General features: G+C 40.6%; 1 protein-coding gene across 1 annotated transcript; it reads left to right on the top strand.

The window, feature by feature from the left end:
* Window positions 1-515: 515 nt before the first annotated feature.
* Window positions 516-18,690, top strand: LOC127862955 (sodium/potassium/calcium exchanger 3-like). The gene is made up of 10 exons (XM_052402232.1): window positions 516-955; window positions 6,416-6,607; window positions 9,247-9,330; window positions 13,142-13,245; window positions 13,769-13,869; window positions 15,446-15,612; window positions 15,810-15,914; window positions 16,156-16,371; window positions 16,996-17,097; window positions 17,682-18,690. The coding sequence occupies exons 1-10, from the start codon at window positions 685-687 to the stop codon at window positions 18,011-18,013; spliced, it is 1,674 nt and encodes a 557-aa protein (XP_052258192.1). The 5' UTR covers window positions 516-684; the 3' UTR covers window positions 18,014-18,690.
* The last annotated feature ends 487 nt before the right edge of the window (window positions 18,691-19,177 follow it).

A 19,177-nucleotide genomic window follows, 5' to 3' on the forward strand; every position in this document is an offset into this window, starting at 1 on the left:
GGCAAATAATCACGTGAGTATAGTTCTGATAAAACCGGGCTTATTTAAGGTTCGTAAATTTCTTTTCCAGAGTGGATAGTGTAGTCCGCACAGGCTAGTCAGGTACAAGACTTTCCGCTTTAATGTTGTTTTTTGTTTAAATTAAGTCTCTTGTAAACGAAAATTCAGTCCGGGCGGAAAGTCTCGTCCCTGATTGGGTTGTGCGCATGCGCACGTACATGATTTAAGCCCCATTTTGCCAGATCGCGGCTCTCGTGCATACCTTAAGTGCATTTAGTGACGTCGTTCTTTGTTAAAGCTGTACCCTCTTTTAATATGAAATTAATAACAGACATGTATTCAACCGTGCAAACATTAAATATAAATTATCACCGAATTATTATTAAAACGATATACAAAGGAAGTAGTTTTCTTAAAATCTGTATAATATATAGCCGTTTATCTTCCTTTTATGCTATGACACACTCACGCTCATCGGTATACCTTTCGTGTTTGTAGTTTTTATGTCAGCTGATCCTTTTGCTTGACAGCCTCGTTAACTGATGGCGTTCGGGTTCAAGATATGATCAGCGATGTGCGATATCTAAGTAACTACCTCGTGACGCCGAGCTGTATAGAACAGGTACGCCAGTATAGTTGCATTGACCGCGGGAATTTCCATAGCGAACAGGCGATCATAAAGCAATGACTGACATTGGCTCCGTCCGGATTTCCGCGGTGCACCCTTGCGACCGGAAGAGGGCGCTGGTCGCCGGCTTCCGCAGAAAGGGACAAATCCGGAAAGCGTTGTTTCTGTGTTTACTGTGCGGATATGTAGTGTGTGTTAGTCTCGCTTTCGTGCTCAGACCGGAAGTGACCGGCGGACTGCGACCCGGAAGTGCCGACGAAGAAACAGCCGACTGGAGTGACCGTGATGAACACGAAAGGGTTAAGCGAGCTCTTTTTGGGCTACGAGGTAAAAGTGCTAAAATAATTTCTTTCGCATACTTTTGATTTGGAATAAAACACGTAATATGCACCAGATTTCAAAACAGTTAAGTACAAGATAAGTATTGATGCAAAGCATAAAAGGGCGTCGGGAATTTTAGTTAAAAGGCACTCAATGAAGTTACATGGAACGATCTTTTTCTACTGTAAATATTAATATATTGGCCGATTATTTTAAACAAAAGAGAAAAAAATACTGGTATAACCATTATCTATGATTTTGTGTTATAACCCCCAAATAACCATTATTTATCATGTTGTGTTATAACCCCCAAATAACCATTATCTATGATTTTGTGTTGTAACCCCCAAATATTTCATAGTTCATTTTATTTACATTGGTTTCCTTTTTTACTGGCACCCGTGTGCAGTTTTCATTAATGGAACAGAACTGTGTATATTTTAGAAAATCTGCTTCATCTTGTAAGCGTTATTTCATATTTTTCTCAACTTCAAGGGGAGATGATTCTGAACTTATTCTTACGTTGCTCATTTACGATAGGGATTGAGTACTCATTGATATGAAAACACTGTTAAAGTTTTAATGTGTTTACAACCCCCCCTCCCCAACCTCTCACACATATATTTCATGGGCATAATAAAAACAAAAAAATGGTTACAATAAAACAGCATATTTATTTAAACTAAAATGTCTACATCAAAACAAAAAGTTCACATAGAACGCAAATAAAATAATTTGATTCTACTGGGGCTCGAACCTTGGGCCTCTCACATGTGAAGCGAGCGTGTAACCACTACACTACGGAACCGCTTGAAAAATCACATTCTAACTAAGATATTAATAAGCTATTAAAAGTCGGTTTAAATGTAAACCTGGAAGTTTAAACGCTGGATAGTGAGCGGGGTTAAAGGTCCATACCAAAGGGTCCATACCACTGGCAAGATAGAGGTCAGGCCTGCGGCCTTCTATATGTGGTTCTTAAAAAAAAAACCTGTAGGAGGACTTGATAGTAATGAGAATGCGGTGCTGTGATGGTGCTCCTCATTGATAAGCGGCTGCTTCCTTTATCAAGACCCATTATTACAATTTATAATACGTGTCGCGCTTCGCGCTCTATAGCGCCTTTATTAGGAACTAGGTGATTGCTAGGATAGTGGAACAAAAAAGTTTTGTTTTTATACAAAACCAGAAAGTTTCACCGGTTCGCGTATTTGCCCTGTCCCTGTGATCTTTTATTATTGCCCAGTCCCTGTGATCAGTTATTAATTAAGATAATTAGCTTTGCATTATTGGCAATAAATGTTGTAGTAAATGTGATAGGCACAAAATGCAGTACTTATTTACACTAATTTACACAAAAAATCACCACTATGCAAGATATTCTGACAACAAAAATATATACATTGATCCGCAAAATAACTTCTCCTCCCATAAGCGAAAAAAAAGCGTATTGCATACTAGTCGCCGCACTTCAGTGCGACGCCAATATGCATCATGCGTGTAAACAGTTGCATTACATTTTGGCTTTAAGGGTATCATTAAGTTAATTTAATCACGTGAATAATAAAAATCAAAACACTCACGGAAGTGCCTCCTTGAGATATACACAGTTTACAAAAATATCTGCATGGTCATGTCATATAAGTGGAAGTAGAATAAGTGGTAGTAGTATAGGAAGTAGTATCGGTAGTGGTAGCAGTAGTGGTAGAGGTAATAGCAGTAGTCGTAGTAGTAGTAGTAGTAGTAGTAGTAGTAGTAGTAGTAGTAGTAGTAGTAGTAGTAGTAGTAGTAGTAGTAGTAGTAGTAGTAGTAGGTAGTAGTAGTAGTAGTAGTAGTAGGAGTAGTAGTAGTAGTAGTAGTAGTAGTAGTAGTAGTAGTAGTAGTAGTAGTAGTAGTAGTAGTAGTAGTAGTAGTCTAGTCGTCGTAGTAGTCGTAGTCGTCGTAGTCGTAGTAGTAGTAGTAGTAGTCGTCGTCGTCGTTCGTCGTAGCGTCGTAGTCGTCGTCGTCGTCGTAGCGTCGCCGTCGCGTAGTCGTCGTCGTCGTAGTCGTCGTCGTCGTCGTAGTCGTCGTCGTCGTCGTCGTAGTAGTCGTAGTAGTGGTCGTCGTCGTCGTCGTCGTCGTCGTAGTCGTAGTCTCGTCGTCGTAGTCGCCGTAGTCGTCGTAGTCTCGTCGTCGTAGTCGTCGTCGTCGTCGTAGTCGTAGTCGTAGTCGTCGTAGTAGTAGTCGTCGTAGTCGTAGTCGCCGTCGCCGTCGTAGTCGTCGTGTAGTCGTCGTAGTCGTCGTCGTCGTCGTAGTAGTAGTGGTAGTAGTAGTAGTAGCAGTCGACGTAGTAGTCGTCGTAGTAGTAGTAGTAGTCGTAGTAGTCGTCGTCGTAGTCGTAGTAGTCGTCGTCGTCGTAGTCGTCGTCGTAGTAGTGGTCGTCGTAGTAGTCGTCGTCGTCGTCGTGGTGGTGGTCGTCGTCGTCGTAGTAGTGGTGTTGTCGTCGTCGTAGTCGTAGTCGTCGTCGTAGTAGTCGTAGTCGTAGTCGTCGTCGTAGTCGTAGTAGTAGTCGTAGTCGTAGTCGTCGTAGTAGTAGTAGTCGTCGTCGTAGTAGTAGTAGTAGTAGTAGTCGTAGCAGTAGTAGTAGTAGTAGTAGTAGTAGTAGTAGTAGTAGTAGTAGTAGTAGTAGCAGTAGAAGAAGTCGTAGTAGTAGTAGTCGTCGTAGTAGTCGTCGTAGTCGTAGTAGTGTAGTCGTAGTAGTCGTAGTAGTGGTGGTGTGGTGGTGGTGGTAGTAGTCGTCGTCGTCGTAGTAGTAGTCGTAGTAGTAGTCGTAGTCGTCGTAGTCGTCGTCGTCGTCGTCGTCGTAGTAGCAGTCGTCGGTGGTGGTGGTAGTAGTCGTCGTCGTAGTAGTAGTAGTCGTCGTAGTAGTAGTCGTCGTCGTAGTAGTCGTCGTCGTCGTAGTAGCAGTCGTAGTCGTCGTCGTCTAGTCGTAGTAGTCGTAGTAGTAGAAGTCGTAGCCGTAGTAGTAGTAGTGGTAGTAGTAGTAGTAGTAGTCGTAGTGGTGGTGGTAGTAGTAGTAGTATAGTGGTCGTAGTAGCCGTCGTAGTAGTAGTAGTAGTCGTCGTAGTAGTCGTAGTGTAGTCGTCGTAGTCGTAGTAGTAGTAGTCGTAGTCGTAGTCGTCGTCGTCGTCGTCGTCGTCGTCGTCGTCGTCGTAGTCGTAGTGTAGTCGTCGTCGTCGTCGTCGTAGTCGTAGTGTCGTCGTCGTCGTAGTCGTCGTAGTGGTAGTGGTAGTCGTCGTAGTAGTCGTGTAGTCGTCGTCGTCGTCGTCGTCGTCGTAGTCGTAGTCGTCGTAGTAGTCGTCGTCGTAGTCGTCGTCGTGGTGGTGTGGTGGTCGTCGTCGTCGTCGTCGTCGTCGTCGTAGTCGTAGTCGTCGTCGTCTTCGTCGTCGTAGTCGTCGTAGTCAGTAGTCGTCGTCGTGGTGGTGGTAGTCGTCGTCGTCGTCGTGGTCGTAGTCGTAGTCGTCGTATGGTCGTCGTCGTCGTCGTCGTCGTCGTCGTAGTCGTAGTAGTAGTAGTCGTGTCGTAGTAGTAGTAGTCGTAGTCGTAGTAGTAGTAGTAGTAGTCGTAGTAGTCGTCGTCGTAGTCGTAGTCGCGTAGTAGTAGTAGTCGTAGTAGTAGTCGTCGTCGTTTGTCGTAGTAGTCGTAGTCGTAGTAGTAGTAGTAGTAGTAGTAGCCGTAGTAGTAGTAGTAGTAGTAGTAGTAGTAGTAGTAGTAATAGTAGAAGTAGTAGAAGTAGTAGCAGCAGCAGCAGTAGAAGTTGTAATATAAGCAGCGTCAGCAGCAACAACAACAACAGTAGCAGCAGCAGCAACAGTAATAATAGGAGTTGTAGTAGTACTTGTTGTTTTTGTTGTCGTTATGGTTGCACTTGATGTAGTGTTAATAGTAGTAGTAGTAGTAGTAGTAGTAGTAGTAGTAGTAGTAGTAGTAGTAGTAGTAGTAGTAGTAGTAGTAGTTGTTGTTGTTGTTGTTGTTGTTGTTGTTGTACTTGAAGTAGTTGTAGTAGTATCAGCATAAGCATCAGTCATAAATCATGATTGTCGTATTTGTTATGTAACTCAAAACTATTTTATAACAATAACATGGTTTTGTAATTTAATTTAATTTTCATCCCGAATGGTCGAACGTTTATAGAACACCACGCGACCGCGAACGAAACACTGGTGTCAGTTCACATGTTCTGTTTTAACTCGCATGACTCATTATCATTGAGAATGAAAATTTCGCTTAATAGCGCAGGAGGCGGTCATTTCATTTGAATGCAGCATTGAAATTGTCATACAATAACTATGGATAAGAACCAGTACGTTATGGTTGATTTATTGCGTTGTTAAAAGAAGTTTTGGGTTTTTGTTGTTTTTTTTTGTCCTACATTTTTCTCTTTATTTGAAGTATAGTGTGTATTGCCCTACATCTTTTTCTCTTTTAAAAGTGTTAAGTGTGTATTTTTTTCTGTTGTTTTTGAAAACACACATAATAAGCAATTGTATTTACTTAACTGCAAAAATATTTAATAATGATAATTGCGTTTAACCATTTAACCTTGGAAAATTAGGATTTGATGTCGAATAACATTAAGATCAATTTAAAATGCTTCTATAGTATGGCTCCATTTTTTTATTTGACAGGCTCTGGGAAAACGGGGCGTCATGCATATAAGTGTCGTTACAGATAAGCCTGTGCAGACCGCACGGGCTAATCAAACGGGGCGTCATGCATATAAGTGTCGTTACAGATAAGCCTGTGCAGACCGCACGGGCTAATCAAACGGGGCGTCATGCATATAAGTGTCGTTACAGATAAGCCTGTGCAGACCGCACGGGCTAATCAAACGGGGCGTCATGCATATAAGTGTCGTTACAGATAAGCCTGTGCAGACCGCACGGGCTAATCAAACGGGGCGTCATGCATATAAGTGTCGTTACAGATAAGCCTGTGCAGACCGCACGGGCTAATCAAACGGGGCGTCATGCATATAAGTGTCGTTACAGATAAGCCTGTGCAGACCGCACGGGCTAATCAAACGGGGCGTCATGCATATAAGTGTCGTTACAGATAAGCCTGTGCAGACCGCACGGGCTAATCAGGGGAGATATTTTCCGCCTATATTTTTTTTAATTTTCGCTAAAAAGATACTTTCTTTAAACAGAAAATCAAATAAACACGGAAAATGTCGTGCACAGGCTAATCTGGAATGCACTCAGACCCGTTTTCCCAAAGCGTACTTGAATTTATTCGTTTTCGCCATTTTTAAAAGCGGACTTTATTCCCGCTAGCGAAAAACTTATTCTCGAATTTCCCGCATTAACATTCAAAATCGTTGTTGCCTAATCTGTAAAAAAAACTATATTAATATAATAATAATTCCCTCCCCATCTCGCGCTTGGATTTTCTCTTCTTATTTATTAATGCTTTTTTCTTCGTCAGATCTCGACGCGGACCCGGACCGGAACTGCACGCCGCGGGCGGTAGACGAGTTCCCGGCTAACTTTTTCACCCTGCGCGAGACGCAACAGGGAGCCATAGCTCTCCACATCCTAATCGCCATCTACATGTTCGGCTTCCTCGCCATCGTCTGTGACGACTATTTCGTGTCTTCACTTGAGTCCATATGTGAACGTGAGTATAACGTAATAAACGTTAGTGTGACGTCTTAGACCTGAGGAACTCTAGTAAACCCAAATATAAACATAGGGACGTAATTTTGACGTCATATATAGAGAATAATAGGTTAGTGACGTGGATGGAGAATAGTAATCTGGCAAGTCGGTGGAATTTATCGGCTCACCGATAAGATCCGACGACGAGACAGATGACCATTCTCCATCCACGTCACCAACTTATAATTCTATTTATCATGTCATTCCACCGAATCCAACAAGTTTTCTTTTATTTTATGCCTTTTTTACCGTTCATTTACATTGTAAAAGAGTTTAACCGGTGAATTTCGCTGGTATAATGACGTCATTTCGTCAAAAAATGACGTCATTTTACAGTAACTTTTGGGTTATTAGGTTACCTGGTCAACTAGCCTAATAACTTTTGGGTTATTAGTATACCTGGTTATCAGGCTGATTTAAAGGGATGTGACAGTATAAGACGTGATACACTTGAATGTGACGTCATAAACCAAAATATAACGCCGCAAATTATGTTCACGTTCAGGGAACGTCACACACGCAACAGATGTCGGACAATGTGTACATGTAAGATTATGTCATATACATAACTGGGACGTCGTAGAAACGTTAATATGACGTCATTGGCATGATAATTACGTCCTTGACTTCAAAATAACATCAAAGAATATGTGGAAGTTTGTAAGAATATAAAACAATTATATAATACGGTATTATAATATTTTTACAAAGAAAGAGATAATATGTAATCTAAAAATTGGGATTGTAACGAAGCATTATGTATTTTTGAAAGGGTTTATCTTCCACAGTTCCTGCTGCATATAATTATCATAAGAAATCTGGGTCAAAACCCATCAAAAGGAATTGAAAACGAAAACGCACATATTAAGAAAATACGAGTATCTCCTAAGCAAAACATCACGAGTTTAAACCTTTGTATATTATAAATGAATGACTGTGCATAAACATTTACCAATTATAAAATACTGAACGGCTTTTAAGTGACAGACCAGTTACCCGTAAAACATGAAGCGGACTGAGTTTGGTTACACGTTTGATGGGTGACTGACAGGTCACTCAAAAGAGAGAAGACTCGTGATGGTGTACGCTCTTTCTTAAATTATACCGATATATTTGGGCCTTGCTCTGTGAAAAGGGGGTTTAATGCATGTGCGTAAAGTGTCGTCCCAGACTAGCCTGTGCAGTTCGCACAGAACACTTTCCACCTAAACTGGATTATGGATAAGAAGAGACTTTTAAAATGAAAAATAACAGCGGAAAGTGTCGTCCCTGATAAGCCTGTGCGGACTGCACAGGCTAATCTGGGACGACACTTTACGCACATACATTAAACCCCCTTTTCACAGAGCACGGCCCATATATATTATTTCAACAATTTAAAACGTGGACTGAATACTTTTGAAAGCTTAGTAGAGAAGAAAACAGTACCATCTTCATTGTACGTTTCAATAAAATAAATATATAGGACACTAATAAAAGCTTATTAAGGGAGGACCGACAGTTTGTGCCCTGTGGAAAAAATAGTGTTCCGCGGTCTATATCTGTGTGTGTTTTTTTACAAAGCTCATATTTTGAATATTTCACTTAACAGAACAAAAGGAATCCGTCTTAGTAGGTTTGGTCCGCAAATAATCTTTATAAGTTACGATGATTTTTTTTTCTTCTTTCATTGACGAAAAAAACGTGTCCAAGACAAGAACGTGTTCGTTAGCGACAAGACTTTAAATAAGATCAAGAGAATGCGTTCATGACTCTCTGACGTAAGCAGCTTTTAACGCTTCAATAGTGTCTTTCTCGGCATGAAATCTTACAAAGTTGCGCTGGCGAATTCTCTCCGGAACTATTTGAGTTAAATTTACGAATTTTACTTCAGACTGCATTTATTTTATTTTATTAGTCTTTCATCCTTGCATTGCATTAGAAACACCGTATATTTTGGAAAAGGCAGTAATGAATAGCGATCTTTACAAAAAGCTAACTCTACCTTTAATAGTACGTATAGTCGCTTAATATTGCCACAAAGAAAAATGTTATATAATACATTATGTTATATTCTTATTTCTCTTTAATTTATTAAAGCTGTAATAAATATCAAAACTTGTTTTCACATGTTTAAAATTCTACTGTATAAGTCATAAAATAACTTTTTAATAAGGTTTATTCGGATCAAGCTTCGAACGCGCTGAGGTATGAGTGTATGTTCATTACAGAAGTCTCGCGCGAAATGCCGGGTAACAAAGTGCCGTGATATGAGACGAGTTCTCCCACAGTCTTACATTGATGTTTCCAATCTTTGATCATGATAGATCTTTGTTCTTTGTCATTGTCCTACAGCTGCGTACATTAACCCATTTATGCCTAGCGTCTAGAAAAAAGGCCTTGGCAAACAGCGTAGACCCAGATGAGACGCCGCATAATGAGGCGTCTCATCTGGATCTGCGCTGTTTGCCTAAAGGAATTTCTGTAAGGAATATTCAAAATATAGAAATAAGTATACTAGACATCCCTAATTTTGGAAATAAATTGATCCAATTTAGAAGGATGGGAGAGTCCACTAGGCTTAAATGGGTTAAGTTCTCTTATTTCGTTCCCTACTAGGTCTCGAACTACAGGAGGACGTAGCGGGCGCCACCTTCATGGCAGCCGGAAGTTCCGCTCCGGAGTTCTTCACTTCCGTCATCGGTAATTAATAACACAAATAAAAACATGTATAATTATTATAATAATAATTGTATTGTTATTACGGGTAGATTATATAATTAATATCATTCAAAACATGGCATTCTTGTTGATCTATTCTAATAACCAACAATACCGTGCGCATGCGTTTATTTAGAATAAAGATACAACAACGCTTAAATTTCGTTCGTATGATAAACATGCAAGTGAAATTGACCATACCCACTTATAATTTAGAATGTTTGATTAAAATTGGGAAAACAGATCTTCTTTGAAAAATTACGGTAAGTTCCCTTCATGGCGTATAACAGAACATGATTAAAGCCGTATTATAGCGTATAACATTACAAGATAGTACCCATTATAGTTTATACCACTACAATATAAGTACCATATTTTACTGCACAACATTACAGCGCAAATACCCTGTTATAGCTTATAACCTAACAAGATAGGTGCCTTATTATATTGTATAACATGACAACATAAGTACCTTATTATAGCTTATTAAATAGCAATTAAAGTACCCCATTATAGCGAAAAACATTACACGATAAGTGCCCTATTACAGCTAATAAAATTGCACTCTTATATCGATTATGAACTTCTTCCTGGATTTATATTTTTTAAACATTTTGTTAATTGTATTTACTAACAAAAGTTAATCATTTGAAACCATGTTTAATTATCATCACATCAAGATAATGTGTAAATACAAATGTATTTAACATCCTGTAAGTGGGATTCGAACCTCCGGCCACCTAGAAGCTACCGGTAATTGTAACTCGCTAGCACTGGGCCATTTAGACCTCTGAATTTTCTCGATAAATGAAATGTTGTTATTTTCCACTAAACCAACCGACCCTAATCTTTGAGTCTCGTTTTGGAAAAACTGGGCTTAATAAAGATGCGCAATAATAAACTGCATTTTCGCTAATAAAGAGACTTCCTTTAAACGAAAAATACCATAAAGCGGAAAGTGTCTGCGTATTAACGTTAAAATAAAATTTAAACGATTTCATCTCCACGCAGAGCTGTTCTTCATTGCTCTCACATACAACCTCTGCCATCACAAGACAATCCTACCAGATTTGTTATGATTTTGTTTAGTTTAAGTATACTATTATGAAAAGTAGAATCGTTTTTCTTAAATATTTTGCAAAAAGTGTATAAATTAAGGGTCATACGTGTACGTAACAATAAATTGCCTTAATTAAAACAACAACCGTAATATTATTGTACCACGTGGCTTGGCTATTATCACGTGGTTGATTATGAAGTTAGGGATTTGATCCAGCTTTGCTGGTTTCATTTAAATCTCTGCGCGGAGGTTGAAACGATTTAAGCTTAAGTAAAAGCTGCATTTATTCTAAACGCACGACAATTAACTCTATTATAGCCACTTGTACGAGTATTATGTATTATAAAGTCTACTAAAATGTCCAGGTTGTTATTTAATACTTAAATGTTACAGGTAGATACATGTTGATTCATCTGTCGCATGCATGTAATGAATTTACTCACGTGCGTTGTGTATGCACCTCATTAATAACAACAATTTACATAGGTTACTTGTTTTACTTCTATAAAGTTTGCGTGCTACATTAACCCATTTATGCCTAGTGGACTCTCCCATTCTTCTAAATTGGAACAATTTATTTCCAAATTTAGGTATGTCTAGTATATTTGTTTCTATATTTAGAATATTTCTTACAGAAATTCCTTTCAGCAAACAGCGCAGACCCTGATGAGACGCCGCATCATGCGGCGTCTCATCTGGGTCTACGCTGTTTGCCAAGGCCTTTTTTCAAGAAGCTAGGAATAAATGGGTTAATTTAAAAGGGAGGACGTTAATGAAGTCGTGAAAAAAAACGAACGTCACATGACTCTCAATTTACAGTGTATGAGTGCACGGGGATTAAGTAATATTGCGGTAAAACAGCTATATTCGCAAAAATCATGAAATGTCAATGTTAATTTTTTTTAAGACTTTCGTTGACACGTGGATGCGTGGATATCAGATTTTGGAGAGAAAAAAAGAGCAATTTGAGCCGGTATATCCGGTGTGTTTGTGTAATGTCGTGGATCGGTAAAGCCACGAAATTCCACAAAAAAATAAATAAATAACAGGGTACACGAATAATACAGATTTTACATTGTTTATGTTACCCATACCGAAGAAAGGTATCTTTAGTGTAGAGAACTTGTTTAATATATTGTTGTTTATCAGCCAATGAACAACGAATACAAATTCTTATGGAAACACCACGGTGAAGTAAAATATCATGCTCCCTAATTTCGCAAGTGGGTCACCAAAAACTTTATCCCTTTCAGTGCGAGAACCGAATTTCGAAGGCCTTTGCAAACAGTTTGTATCCAGATGAGACGCCACAAAACGTGGCGTCTCATCAGGATCCAAACTGTTTGCTATTCTGATAATATTATTTGAAAAAAAAATCGAAGAAAATGCTAATTTTAGAAAATAAGCAGACGACATTTTAGCAGACGACAAATTTCCCAGCATGCAAAGGGTTAAAATGAGCAACGCTCTTAAAAAAACGGGGCGTATCGCATGTGCTTTAAATGCCGGGGCGTATCGCATGTGCTTTAAATGCCGGGGCGTATCGCATGTGCTTTAAATGCCGGGGCGTATCGCATGTGCTTTAAATGCCGGGGCGTATCGCATGTTCTTTAAATGCCGGGGCGTATCGCATGTGCTTTAAATGCCGGAGCGTATCGCATGTGCTTTAAATGCCGGGGCGTATCGCATGTGCTTTAAATGCCGGGGCGTATCGCATGTGCTTTAAATGCCGGGGCGTATCGCATGTGCTTTAAATGCCGGGCGTATCGCATGTGCTTTAAATGCCGGGGCGTTTCGCATGTGCTTTAAATGCCGTCCCATATTAGCCTCTTCAGTACGCACAGGCTAATCTGGAAAGACGCTTTCTGAATATATATTTTTTTAAAGGAATTACTTTCTTAGCGAAAATCAAGTGAAGGCGGAAAGTATCATCCCTGATCAGACTTTTGCAAAGGAACGATCCTCTAATGTAAAATTATTTTTATTTCTTTGGCAAGCAAGAAATCCGCTGAAAGATTGAACATCAAGCAGGTGGGATGCTGGTTCTTTAGCACTTGATCTTATTTGAAAAAGCGCCCTCAGTTGTGAAACAAAACAGTTTCCGTTTCTGAAAAGTCATCCATGATTTCATGAAAAAGTACACGTTAAATAAACAAAAACAGTAATTTCAATTACTGAAATAAAGTACGCTGGTTCGAGGAAATACCTGCTTGATCGCAAACATGATGTAAAAATAGAAATTCTTCTTTCCTTTTAATCTTTTTTATCCTGACTGTCTATTGTAGGCGTGTTCTTACCAAGAGTGACTAAGGGTGGGGACGATAGTTAGTTCCGCTCTTATCTATCCTGACTGTTATTAACTGTCTATTGTAGGACTGTTTATAGCATTGATTGACGTTGAGGGTGGGGACGATAGTTGGATCGGCTCTTATCTATATTGACTGTTATTGGCTGTCTATTGTAGGTGTGTTCATAGCCAAAAGTGACGTTGGGGTGGGGACGATAGTTGGATCGGATTTATCAATCCTGACTGGTATTGACTGTCTATTGCAGGAGTGTTTAAAGCAAAGAGTGACGTTGAGGTGGGGACCATAGTTGGATCAGCTCTTATCTATATTGACTGTTATTGGCTGTCTATTGTAGGTGTGTTCATAGCCAAGAGTGACGTTGGGGCGGGGACGATAGTTGGATCAGCTCTTATCTATATTGACTGTTATTGACTGTCTATTGTAGGTGTGTTCATAGCCAAAAGTGACGTTGGTGTGGGGACAATAGTTGGATCGGCCGTCTTCAATATTCTGTTCATAATCGGCGTCTGTGCCATATTCGCTGGAATGGTGCGTATACTTACATTAATGTTCCTCGCTCTGGGAAAATCAGGCTTAATGCACAATTGTTATAAGCTTGTGCAGTCTGTACATGCTATTCAGGGACGACACCTTCCGCTTTCATTGTAATTACAAGCCTCTACGTAGCGAACATCTAGTTTAGGCGAAAAGCATAATTACTGATAGGTATGTGCGGACAGAACATGTTATTCTTGGACAACACATTACGGGCATGCATTAAGCCCGGTTTTCCGAGAGCGCGGCTCAAACGGCTTGCCAACACGCTTACTAGTATTCATTATCTGTTACTTATTGAGTTTCCTGTAGACACAAAGTTATCGTGGTCAACTACCCAGATAGAAAGCAAAATAACATATATTCCAATCTTTTTTAAATTGCAAAAAAAACTAATCTTAGATTTGAACTACTATTTGCATTATTTGTTCTACTGACTGATAAACACAGATTTTGAAGTATAAGTCCATGGTCAGTGAATACTCATGTCAGTATTTACCTTGTTGTTTACCAACAGATCGTGCACCTCACCTGGTATCCGATGACACGTGACTGCGTGTTCTATCTGATCTCGATAGCCGCCCTTGTGATCACCATCCAGGATGAGAAAGTCTACTGGTAGGTTTAGCCTTGATTTCATCATAATATTTCGCCAATCGTGATACATAGATCACCTGTAGTGATTTAAGGTCACTTCGAACAGCCTTGCTGTTGGGCTAGCTCTTAAGCGACGCGGTTAAATTGTCTGACATGACTCTGGAGGCCGTGATTTCAATCCCCCGTATTTTCACAATGGACCTCCAGAGTGGTAGACTGACAATCGCGTCGCATAAGAGCTAGACCAAGATCAAGGCTGTTGGAAGTGACCTTAAATCACAACAGTCCTGATGATGTGACGTGACGGTCTTGAAGAGTGCCCTTGGCATGCTAAAACGTGTAAACCCGAAGAAAAAAGATTGAGCACACGGATTGTCATAATTAAATTATGTGATCGATCAGTGAAGAAAGTTGGGCGCCATTGTTGTCGGCCTGGCTACACGCAATTTGCGTAATACGGTTCGATTGAATTGAATCGACAAGGTTATCTGCAAGAATATATAATATTCCACACAAATAATATGTCTCATCCAAAATGGTATTGCTGTCAGAAACAACTTTCAACAAGCAAACTGAATATTGAAGGGAAAGTGAATGATTGGATGTTACGTGCACGTGTTCAGAGAAGGTTAGAGTCAACTATACATTATCTATAAAACAGCTAAGGCTACACTCTATGTTTTATATAAGGTTACAATATACTAAATACTCGTTTCATGTAGGGCTGTACTCTCTAAAAAACTATCATAGTTGACTGGAAGGCATGTTTTACATTTTAAACTATTGTTCGGGTTTTATCTTTCGGAGATATCGGTAGGGCATAAATATGTGTTCACAACCGAATCCCTGAAACATGATAAACTTGGAGACTTTAGTAAAGCCTTGCACTGAAAAGGTTACATTCCACTAAGAAACGGCAGAAAAAAAATGCAAAAACAGTCAAGTTTTTTTTTTGGTTTGAACTTGACATATATTTTGTATTGCATAAATCGATTCCGCGTAGAATTTCCTTTAAGAAAAGGTATGGTTATGGGGGTCTCTATGTGCAAAATGTTGCATTTATTTTCGCTCAAAGTTGTCGCTTTTACATTGAATTATATTGGGAAACTATTTAGTATATTGTGACCTATAAGAACTAACTCAAACTACTCGACACTTATTAACACAAAGTGTTTAATATTTACTTAATTTTTATGTATACCCTTTGACAAAACACGATGATATAATTTAATCTCGTCTAGTTGAGTTGATGTTTACGTTGATACGATTACGGCGACAACGTCACAAGCAAGATACTAATCATTGAAATGGGGGCTGCCGCATTCTGCCCCATTCTCGACTGGTTTGTTTTTAACGTTGACATATGATACAATATGGCACAAATACGGCGACTACGTCACAGTTGTTTGCGTCAGGAATTTGATCAAAGCACGACAGTTGAAACTGTGTGAAAAGGTTGGGAAACGGTATCACGACCTTTTCTGACGAGATCAGGTTTAACATCGATCTAGTGAACACTCAATCGTGATACATCGACAATCTTTGGAGTGCTCCATTAGATAGATCTATTTTTAGAATTTATTGTTTCCCCGTGCAGGTACGAGGGGCTGATACTGGTTCTTCTCTACGCACTCTACATTGTCATCATGTACTTCAACCGCACCCTGGAGGCTCGAGCCAATGCCTGCATGGGGCCTCTCTTCGCCCGCTGTCGGCGGTCATCGGACCTAGAGAAGGAGGAGCGACAGCCTCTCGCTGCTTCCGGTACACGCACTTGCAACTTAAGATATAGATTGAAGCCCTTAGTCGCTTGGTTGTTGAACAAATAAACATTTCGTATAACTGGCTTTGATAATTAGAAATCATGTCAATCACGTCTCTGTTCAATATACCGATCGTTTCACATTATACGCATGCCGTCATATCATGCTCTTGACGTCATTTATGTCGACTGCTTTCAGAAGGTTCTCATAGCGGCATGTACGGCGAGCAAGCGGAGACGCCACCGAAAAAGGAGACTGGGTTCTCATGTGACAGCAGTACCGAAAGGTCGCAAAAACATGAAGGTGTGTATCGAAAACTGTGTACAAATACTTAAGATAAAGTGTTTACATTTAATTAACAAAACGTTTAGAAAGAACTGTTGACTTTGAATATATGAAAACAAACATAAAATGATATCGACAACAACAACAGCATCATCATCATTATCATCATCATCATCATCATCATCATCATCATCATCATCATGTGCCACAACATTAACGGCATTCAACCCAATGCTGAAATATGCTCACGTCGTTACAGAAAAACAGTACGAGTCGCCGTTCATAGTACCGGAAGGAGCATTGCAGCGCCTCTACTGGGCCGTCATGATGCCGGTCAAGTGCCTGCTGTTCGTGTCGGTGCCCGACTGTCGGCGGGAAGGCGTCTGGAAGCGCCTCTACATGCTGACTTTCACGATGTCGATCGTGTGGATTGCGGCGAGCTCCTATCTCATGGTGTGGATGGTGACAATAATAGGTACTCTAGTTCAAGCCTCCGTACGTGGCCCATGTGTATTTGAGCCGCGCTCTGGGAAAACGGGGCTTAATGCATGTGCGTGAAGGGTCGTTCTAGATTCGTGCGTGCATTAAGCTCCGTTTTGCCACAGCGCGGCTCATTGATTGTGACACTTAACTTATACTTCGCTGCTTGAGTCGTTACACTCCTGGAAAATGTTCCTACGCTCTTTTTGACACACGCGGGCAATGATTTCTACGTAAGTCAGAGGTGAACAAACCATGATAATTATTGCAGAATGAAGCCTTTTAAAGTATTTTTTTGTTAAATTCTAAACATAATTTATTGTGTGTCATATGGTGAAAGTAACGTAATTTAGTAAAGGTGCGGCGTATGTGTGGCTATTAGTGTATTACAACCTATTTTCCCGCCTTCCCGCCCCCTCCCGTCTGCAAGTCTGGGTCCCTTCCCCTTTCACTACGTATCCGCAGTAAAAGAGGCAGTGAGGCCAGACTACCCGTCTGCTAGTTTTCCACTCTGGATCAGCAGACGATTTATTGCTTAAATCTTACGGAGAAGTCCGGAGATAGCCGATGTATCACGATTGCCTCGATGTTGATCGCGTCTCGTTCTCGCTGCTGTCAGGTGACGCCCTGGACATACCGGACACCGTGATGGGTCTGACAATCCTCGCCGCCGGAACCTCCGTACCGGACTGTCTGAGCAGCGTTTTCGTCGCCAGAGATGGTACGTAGTTATGGTGTGTAGAAGCCTCGAGTCAATTGCATGGGTAGAACCAGTACTATGGCGTGTCTATAAATGAGATCTCAAGAACGCTCCCAGAGAATGTATAGAACACGCGACCTCTTGATCGCTAGGCGGCCATAATATCCCCTACGCTATTGCAACATATAAATCTTTAATAAATTCTTTAACCCATTTAAGCCTAGCGTCTAGAAAAAAATGCATTGGCAAACAGCGTAGACACAGATGAGACGCCACATGATGCGGCGTCTCATCAGGGTATGCGCTGTTTGCTTAAAGGAATTTCTATAAGAAATATTCTAAATATAGAAATCAATATACTAGTAATATACATCCCTAATTTTGGAAATAAATTGATCCAATTAAGAAGGATGTGAGAGTCCACTAGACATAACTGGGTCAATATAATCAAATATACCGCTTGGAGTATATGACCGCAGATTTCGGTGACATGGCTGTCATCGCAACTTATAATTACATGTAGTAAATAAATAATTTAATTCGATATTATACCGCTTAGAGTGCATTACTTTATTCGTGTATTACCACGTCACTCTCTGTCGCAGGTTTCGGTGACATGGCGGTCTCCAACTCAATCGGCAGCAACGTGTTCGACATCCTCATGTGTCTCGGCCTGCCCTGGCTCCTGGCCACTACCATCGTCAAGAAGGGCGACCCACTCGTCATCAGTAGCGGCGGTCTCGCCTACTCCACGCTCATCCTGCTCTTCACCGTCGCCTTCATGCTGATTGGCATCAATCTCGCCCGCTGGCGCCTAACGAAGCCGTTCGGAGTCGTCTGCTTGGTCGCTTACGTTCTGGTCACCGCGCTCTCCTGCCTGTTTGAGCTGAACGTGTTTGGGGATTTAAATCAGGATTCTTGCCCGCGCTCAGACTGATTCCCCGCCCACGTAAACAACAGAGCACACGACCGTTTCATACGATTTCAACACGACCGTTTCATACGATTTCATTTAGACTAACCACTGAATGTGGGTTTACTGACAGGGAACCACACGCTTGGTCCGTGTCAAATAACTGAACACACCGACGCCCCTGGGCAGACTGACAATTTCTTCGTTACCTTGAACTGACCGCGGAACAAAAGTGAAATGGATTATCTGAACCCTGACCTTTGCCCGTTTTCCGCATGGTTTACTTTTTTAAGACATAGGACTTTGTGACGACTGGCCTCTATATATGCCCAAGCACTTTCTTACACTTACGACTTTACCTCATCCCTGTTGTCTGACCTTGACCGCTGCCGTTTTACTTTCACTCACCACTTAAACTCTGCTCTAGGACTTACCGACTCTGACCGACTCCCCAGTACGTTCCGACCCTGACACCTGGATTCATGACCTCTGACCAACTGACCTGCCCTTAGACTGACTCTCGGCCGCACTTGAAGTGCAGCTAGTCACATCACCAGGATCACCCATTGCCTGTTTTCTTTATAACATTAGTCCAATGTAAATGCCCCAAACATTATTTCAGCTGAACGTTGACACGACTGCTTTCGCAGTGATGTTTCAGAACAGTGTATATTTATAACAGTAAATGTTTTTGTTTTGTTTTTCGTCTCCCGTGTTCTTTTTGCCCATACCTCACCAAGAATACAACATCCGTCCAAGTCATTCGAACAATTCTTAATGGTTATACAAAATACATATGTATGTGTAACGTGTCGGTAAATCGAGCTTCGGGTTCTAAGGATGACTTCAGACAAAATATAACAAGGGACAAAATTGTCACAAAACCAGGTTTTCATTGTGAAAAAAAATCTGATAAAGGGAGAAAACTCAAACTGAACTTTTGAAATGAACAAACAAAATTAACCCCCTTTGTAAGTTTTTTTTTTTTAATCTATTTTTAGTCGCAGCGACCTTGACATTGGAGATATTGACGTGATTCTTTTGTGCGACACACCGTCCCATGATGGTGAACAAATGTGCCAAATGATTTTAAAATCTCACAATGAATGACATAGTTATGGCCAGGACAAGCTCATTTATGGCCATTTTTGACCTTTGAACTCAAAGTGTGACCTTGACCTTGGAGAT

This window comes from Dreissena polymorpha, chromosome 1 (genome assembly GCF_020536995.1).
Source record: "Dreissena polymorpha isolate Duluth1 chromosome 1, UMN_Dpol_1.0, whole genome shotgun sequence".
Taxonomy (NCBI): Eukaryota; Metazoa; Mollusca; class Bivalvia; order Myida; family Dreissenidae; genus Dreissena; species Dreissena polymorpha.

What these genes read in the sequence shown, in the direction of transcription:
- LOC127862955 (XM_052402232.1), top strand. Translation starts at nt 685, where the DNA reads ATGACTGACATTGGCTCCGTCCGGATTTCCGCGGTGCACCCTTGCGAC. An exon ending in GTGCCATATTCGCTGGAATG is followed by an intron (nt 13,246 to 13,768) that starts GTGCGTATACTT and finishes GTTTACCAACAG; the next exon opens with ATCGTGCACCTCACCTGGTA. An exon ending in GTGGATGGTGACAATAATAG is followed by an intron (nt 16,372 to 16,995) that starts GTACTCTAGTTC and finishes CGCTGCTGTCAG; the next exon opens with GTGACGCCCTGGACATACCG.